We start from the raw sequence: 7,752 nt of genomic DNA, 5'->3' as shown, positions 1-7,752 counted from the left end.
ACCCAGTGCTGGTAAATTACACCCCCACTGGGCGACAAAACATCCCTGCAGCTCTTGTATTAAGTTCCTCCGCTCCTCATTTCTCGTAGCACACATTTTTCCAATAAATGTCATTACAATGAAGTTTACAAAAGCAACAACAGATAATAGTCTGTCGATAATAGCTCTGTGAGTAAAGTCATTCAGTCTGTATAATGATGAAGATAATTCAAATAACTGTGCCAAACAGTTAATAACACAATATCTGTGTTATTCATAATAAAGACGCATGGTGTATGTAAAAGATTAGAAAACAGTGCATTGAGAAAAGTATTACTGTTGACAAAACAGTCTCAGCTGGTCCACCTAGTATCTGTTCTGGAACTTTCAATCACATCACATGGTCCTCATCAGCAGATGGAGAAGTATTGTAGATGTTCGAAGTCCATGTTCATCTGAGGGCTCTAAGATCATGTGATATGACTGAAATTTCAAGAGTAGCTGCTACTAAATGGACCTATTGGTGTCTTTACTTTCTCAACAAGTTTTACAAGGTCAAGAATTTACTGAGAACCTCAGAATTATGTTTGATTTCAACAGCAAAAGTCCCAAGAAAACAACTGATTCATTTCAGCTTACTGTTGGGTGATTACATGTATACATAAATAAACATTTTAAAATGTTTACCATGTGGGATTCGTGTAATTTTTTCCTCTTCCTCTAACTACTACTACTACTAATAATAATAATAGTGTTCGTGAGTGCATTATTTCTGTCATCATTATCATCTAATTTATGTTGTTTAACAAGGCCATGTTATGATAAATTACATATTTTAGTAGGAATATTTCCATTTTAATATTTTAGACTGTTGCAGGGTTAACTGGATTATAATGTCTATTACTGCTCCTGCTCCATTTCATAGGCATTTACAACGCTATCAAAATTACTGCAGAGGTTAAAGTCAGTTCGTCATTTGTCTTTGTCTCGGGGTAACATTGGTTCCTACGTGCATTGTTCTCGTTTACGAATGACAGATTTAAGTGTAACACGGTGTTACTCCTGTCCTGTACCTTTAAGAAAAGTCACATGACGCGGAAGTGGGCTCAATCATTTCAGCGTTGTTTACATCAACAGCCTCTTGCTTACGTACCGCGTGCAGGTTCGTTGAGTCGCGTTAAATGAGTGTAAAAAAACTCTAAAGTTGTTGTCATTCATTCATTACAAATGTATATCCCCATTTAAAAACAGGCTTTACCGTCTTTGTTAATGCAGCTACTTCTCTGTCACCAAAGTCAAGGTAGGATTTGTGTGTATTATATTGATTTTACCGTAAACACACGCGTGTATAAACCATGTGTACGCAGTAATAAAGCACCTATCATCTTTCTAAGCCTGACATTACTTGGCATTACTCTCGAATGTGTGCTCTAACCCTGACTGCCTCTAATATATCATTTCTGTCCCTTTCAGCAAAAGGAATAGGCGAAAACTCTGCAGTGGTTGAATGAAGTGACCATGAAGCAGGACAGTGATGCTGTGAACGTCCCTGCGTGCTTCTTATCAAACCATGAAGGATTCCTCGGAAGCATCAAAAACTTAATCAGAGACTTCGTGGTGACTGAGATAGACATCACAGGACAGCGTGTTAACACAGCAGAAGCCGCACAGACACCAGCCTGTGCCTCCTCAGATGGACACAGTGCAGACTGTAAGAAGAGAAGTCATCACTCAGTCTCACTGGACACTGATGAATCGGCTGACTGTGGGGTGGATGTCACCATACCTAGTCCAGGCAGTTTTGATTTAAGTGTGATTTTAGGCCAGTCTGTCAGCGAAGAGCTCGAGCATTTTGTGTTGACTCTCAAAGATGAAAAGCCAACCAAGCAGGAGCTATCTCTGGGATGCTTCCCTGACAAAACCCACAGAGCGAACGTCCACCGGGCCGTCAGACACCGCTTCCCCTTCCTCATGACTGTCACCATTCAGCCTGAGATCAGGGTGAGGGAAGACCCCGACTACAGAGAGCTCTCCCAGCTGGTTACAGAGGATGAAGCAGAGGACTTCTTCAGGTTCATAGACGCCAAGGTGCGGGGCTCGTCCTATACATTTGGACCCGATGACGACAAGGACCACAGGACGGTGGTCCACCACTTCCTGAGCCGAAAGTTTGGCAAACTGGTGGAGACTAAAAGCTTCCACGACCGGGGGACGACCGCAATCTCTGTTAGGCTGAGAGAGCAAGGAAGGCCAAAGAAGAGAACCACAGAGGAGCGTAAGGAAGAAGATATTTACACTGGTAAGGTGTAGAAAGGCAACTATTTTCACAACTGATACTTAAAAGGTCAGAAAATAGAGAAAATGTTCCCAACACTTCCAAATTCTGATCACTATCATATAACACGAGAAACACAAGAAAACCTGCAAATACTCATATTCAAGCTGGAACCACAGAAATGTTGGAACTTCAGTGATTAATTACGTATTAAAATAGTTAATCAACTAATCATTTCACAAAATATGTGCTTTATTCCCCAGTTGCATCTGCTTATTTGTTCAAACTCTGAACTCAGATTATTGGGAGGTGCACATAAGACATATTGTCTTATTTTAAGCCCTCAGTCAGTTGACTCTCACAAGATGACTGAGCATACATTAAAGTCACGCACCAAATGGTATCATTAAATATTTTAAACACATAAGGTCAGAAGGAAAGTCACATTTAAAACTGAAAATATTGTCAGTGTTTCCTATTTCAAGATGTAGCAAAATGGTTTGTGTGTGGTCTCCTTCAGCTTTCACTCTGTGTAAGGAGAACCTGGAGACTCTGGAGGCCATCAGCTACATGGCAGCAGCTCTCGGAGTCCTGCCGTCAGATTTCACCTACGCTGGGATCAAGGATAAAAGAGCCATCACCTATCAGTCCATGGTGGTCAAGAAGGTCTCATCTCAACGGTAGTTCTGCGTTTCTTTCTTTGGTTTGGGGATCATTTACTCCCATTCACAAAATTGATGAGGCAAAAAGCTGCAACAGTCCAAAGATGTTGCGGCTCTTTGAAGACTCAAAATGAGCATCAGAAATGAGTGTGAATCTGTTTTTGACCAGGTTGAAAGAGAAGGCAGCAGAGTTCGAGAAGAGAGGGATGCGTCTGTCTCAGATCCGCTCTGTCAGTGAGCCTCTCAGGCTCGGACGCCTGCAGGGGAACCACTTCGACCTGGTGGTTCGAGACCTGAGACCACACGGGGCCAGTGCAAACACACACACTCGGCTGGCAGCGCTGGTGAAGGAAGCAGTGGGGAATGTGGAGGTACAATTACATTTTTGAGTTTTTGAGTTATTGTGAGTGTGATAAATGAATACATACAATTTACTCTGAAAGGGAGATCACAACAACCGTTGTCCTTGTTCACATTTAAACCAATCTGTTTTCCTTTACGTTTCTTCTCTTGACGGTGTGATATGGCCTTATATTGGTGCAGCCTTTACAACTTTAAGATGAGAGCAAGGCACACATGCTTTATCATTATATTAGATTAATGAGATTCATTTAAAAAGATAAGTCTGCTGTTATTCTGTATTTTTCTCATTTCCTGAAGAGACCAAAACAACCAATGAATTGATCCCACTGACAAACATTTCCTGTGCAGCCAAAGTCTGGTACATGTTATTCCTCTGTGATTATTAAACTATTAAAAGTCACACTGTTTCACTGGGTGACATGTTCCTTCTTTACAACGGTCACTGCTGTTATACTCACTAAAAGCACCAAATGTGTTTCAGCCGTTTAGTAGCACTTGAAATATGCTGATGATTTTTCAAACTAGCAACAAATGAATAGATGGCCACCGCCATGTTCACCTGGTTTGATGATCTTTGCAGGCCAGAGGTTTTGTCAACTACTACGGACCTCAGAGGTTTGGGAGCGGGCAGAGCGTTCAGTCCGACCGTGTAGGGCTGGCTTTACTCAAAGAAGACATGGTAAGTGTTAACTGTTAGTACTCTTCATGCAGCAAAATGAGGCAGAGCAGCACGTCTATCTCCAACTGCCTGAAGCCTGAAACACTTCCAGCAGGAGGCACAACGTCATCTCATCAAAATATGTCACATTTATGCCCCACGGGCTGCACAGTACTGTGTTGTTGGTGTACATTGTGATGTATGTTGCTGTGTGTGGGTCAGGTGGGCGCTGTGCGTCTCTTCTTCACCCCAGAGGAAGGCGATGATCCTCAGAGCCAAGCGAAGAGACACTTCCTCCAAACAGGTGAGAACAAGGGCAACACTGTCTGCTTTTGGTTCATTTTTCCTGAAAATGTGGAAAGATGATGTGAAAGTTATTTCCCAAGTACTTCCCCAGGGATTCTTGTTTGCCCTACAGCTAATATTACAATAACTACCCAGATCCTCTATTTATTTCAAAGAATCTGCTGAAATCATATTTTGTAGAAAACACAGACATTTTTGTGGTGTTGAAAACAGCTTCTGTATTTTATAATGTATAATGCAAACGTTTGGCATATTAAAACATTGTATGTTACTTTAACGTGAATGCTTTTCAAGCATCTGGGAATTCAACATACTGTAAGTGTTTTACTCTCCTCATCATGTCTTTCCTGCTTCCCCATACCAGATAACGCCAAGGAGTCTTTGGCGTTGATGCCGTTGTCGAAAGCCAGGGAGCGACTGATGCTTCGCGCTCTGAACCGTTACGGCACAGGACCGGATGGTTGTACCCAAGCCTGGCTCAACCTGCCCCACAGCACGAGGGTCTTCTACCCACATGCGTACTGCAGCAGGTCAGCTGTGCGGAAAAATACCCCGAAATGGCCGTTTATGGTGGGATTCCTGCCCAAGCAAATTGTAGCTTTTTACCGTTGGATATTGAGCAGCTCCATCAGAGCAGCAGGCATATAAGGAAGTTCGCACATTGACAAAGAATGTAAAAAAAGAGATTATTTATTGACTTTCCGCAGCCAGATTGTCCCATTTAATTTGAGAGTTTCATCAAAAAATAAATATTCTGCAGACAACCAAATGAAGATGAATGAAAAATGAAAAAGATATTCAACACATTTTCTGACTTGAGCCTGTGTTTTGTTGTCAAGTAGCTGGAAAAGTCCACATGGCCTTATTTTGTAAAATGTGAAAATACTACTGTATGTAAACATAAAATATTAGAAACCAACATCAGCATAAACAAATATGATTAAATGTTGCAAGTGAGTAAAATTCAAATTGAGTAAGGAGATCTGTCATCAGAGGCACAATTTGGGGAAACAGATTAAAAATCTTCATTGTGCAGGACAATCCAGAAGTGTTGTTTTGTTAAACGACCTTCTGGGTTTTTCAAAAATTGCAGAGTATTGCTGCAAAAACTGGGGCTCGTTTTCAACTCAGCATCACCTGCTTTCATCACAAATTCTGTCTTAAATGAGTGATTTACTTTCTTTTTACAAAAGTATATCAGAATCAGAATCAGAATTACTTTAATAATCCCCAGGGAGAAATTGCTTTTTGTTACACACAGCTCCAAAAGAATAAGAATAAGAATAAACTTCAAACACAAAGTAAAATATAAATATATAAAAGTATGAATAAAAAAAGATGTATTAAAAATTATTATTACAAATTATTACACAGAGGTAAATTACTGCACCAGGTGAGTCCAGAGTCTTCTAATAATAATAATAATAATACCACTACTAATAAAAATATATAACAACATGCACAATCATAGTAAGGCGCTGTACTATATTATAATAATAATAATAAAACAACACCACTACTAATAATAATAATATATAACATCGTGTACCTTCAGAGTGAGGAGATGTGTTATATAATAGAATAATAATAATAATATAATATAATATAACATAGTCCCAAAGAACAGACATATAATAAACCATTACTTTTAGATAGGGATAACTATAACTGTGCTTATCTACCTCAGAGTGTGGAACGAGGCAGTGGCGCACAGGCTGACGACTCTGGGCCATAGTGTCAGGCGAGGAGACCTGGTGTGGATGCGGGAGGGGCCAAAAAAAGTGGACGACGCTGCAGAAGCCAGCTCGCCTCAGGTACGAGAGAACAGAAAATGCAAAAAGACGACAACAGCAGTGAAATTTATTTCATTTCATTTCATTAACTGTAGTGTTTTGATCAGAATATGTGATTAGGTTCTATAAACAGACTGTACAATAATCCATGATTCATTTTCATTCATAAAACAGTAGCGCTCCTAAACACAGATTATACACACAGCAGTCATGGAATTACATACATTTGTAAATATATACACAATTAGACAATGATCTATTTTTGGGATAATATAAGTCAGTGACTTCTCTAGTAAACAGGGTACTGAAGGACACGTTTCAGGGATTGTACTTGTGATCTCTTGATTCCAGCACGCTCTCTAAACGCCACAACATCTTCTCACATTTTTTCATCTTTTCCAGATCCATGTGGTGACAGACCAAGAGGAGCAAGAGGGAGTGTACACACTGGGACAAGTATGTAGTTTAGGGAAACACTTTTACTTTAAAGGTTAATATTTCTTCTGTTCTCACTACCATGTTTTCTTATCCTGTCAGGTGTTACTACCGATGCCGGGAAACACGGTGAAGTATCCAGAAAACGCCATGGGGGCTTGGTTCCAGGAGAGACTGGCCAGAGACGGACTGAACGACTGTCGCTTCCGAGTCAGCAACCTTAAGCTAAATCTGCCTGGCTGCTACCGCCCCCTGCTGGCCGTTCCACGCAACCTCCGCTACCAGCTGCAGAGAGCATCCTGTGAAGGAGGGGGAGGAGAAGTGTCAGGAGGCAGCAGCAGGAAAACTGACTGGCAGCTGAATGGCACAACTGCAGAGGGGAAGCAGGACTCGCTCATGCTCACCTTAAAGTTCGACCTGGACTCCTCCTGCTACGCCACTATCTGCCTCAGAGAGATCATGAAGTGTGACCTCTAGAGGTCAAGGCACATTGTTCCTGATGCATTTCTACAATATGTTTTCTTGTTTTTAGTGCAACGATCTTTTTGTAACCCTTTGCTGTGATACATTATCAGTAACCTTTTTGTTTGATGTTAAAGTAATGTACATGAGACTGTGGTTATACCTGGAGAGAAAGCATTATGTGCAATTGCTAAAACAAATGTGAACTAATCTAAATGTCAAATTGTGCAAACAGTATTTGTGTTTTGTGCCATGAATAAAAATGATTGAGATTCCATCCAAAAATGATTTGCCTTTTAAAAAGCAACTGTGCAGCTTACTGAGTCCATTTTAAATGTGCTTTTTTTTTTTTTTTTTTTTTTTTTCTTTAGAAACAAGGGGATATTTTTCTTCTGCAATTTTTTTGTGGATTTTCTTCAGATTTGGAGGATGAAATGTCTTATCCTAATAAAAAAATAATGATTGCAGCACATACATTCATACTGTTTATCTAGTTAACGTGTCTACAAAGGAAAGAGAATCTAGTAACAATACATAACTTATAAAAAACAGAAGAAATCCATAGAAGTGATTTAAATAAAAAACTAAATCTGCCAAACAATTTGCATCCAGTTGACATTTTGATAAATCTGCAGGTCTTCACAACTGAGAATATGAGAAAAAACAAGCCAGTTTTGCCTCTCTAGAGTAAATGTATCTCTCTAAATTTTGTGATTATTGGTCAAGAAATAATACATGCAAAGTACATGTTTTTGCAAAATAAGTAACTGGAAATACTTTCCCACATTTTTCTGTCTTCTGGTGAGAGATTAAGGTCTG

The 7,752-nt window shown here is 40.0% G+C and overlaps 1 protein-coding gene across 1 annotated transcript; it reads left to right on the top strand.

The window, feature by feature from the left end:
- The first annotated feature begins 1,137 nt into the window (after window positions 1-1,137).
- pus7l (pseudouridine synthase 7 like) lies at window positions 1,138-7,270 on the top strand. Its single transcript, XM_070853727.1, has 10 exons — window positions 1,138-1,279; window positions 1,453-2,278; window positions 2,775-2,934; window positions 3,086-3,287; window positions 3,860-3,958; window positions 4,160-4,241; window positions 4,608-4,773; window positions 5,931-6,057; window positions 6,439-6,492; window positions 6,574-7,270. Exons 2-10 carry the CDS (start codon window positions 1,498-1,500, stop codon window positions 6,946-6,948), a joined length of 2,046 nt encoding a protein of 681 aa, XP_070709828.1. The 5' UTR covers window positions 1,138-1,279; window positions 1,453-1,497; the 3' UTR covers window positions 6,949-7,270.
- Window positions 7,271-7,752: the final 482 nt, after the last annotated feature.

Source organism: Pempheris klunzingeri, chromosome 22 (genome assembly GCF_042242105.1).
Source record: "Pempheris klunzingeri isolate RE-2024b chromosome 22, fPemKlu1.hap1, whole genome shotgun sequence".
Taxonomy (NCBI): Eukaryota; Metazoa; Chordata; class Actinopteri; order Acropomatiformes; family Pempheridae; genus Pempheris; species Pempheris klunzingeri.
Note: the sequence above shows the minus strand (reverse complement) of the source record. Positions and strands in the feature narration are given on the sequence as shown.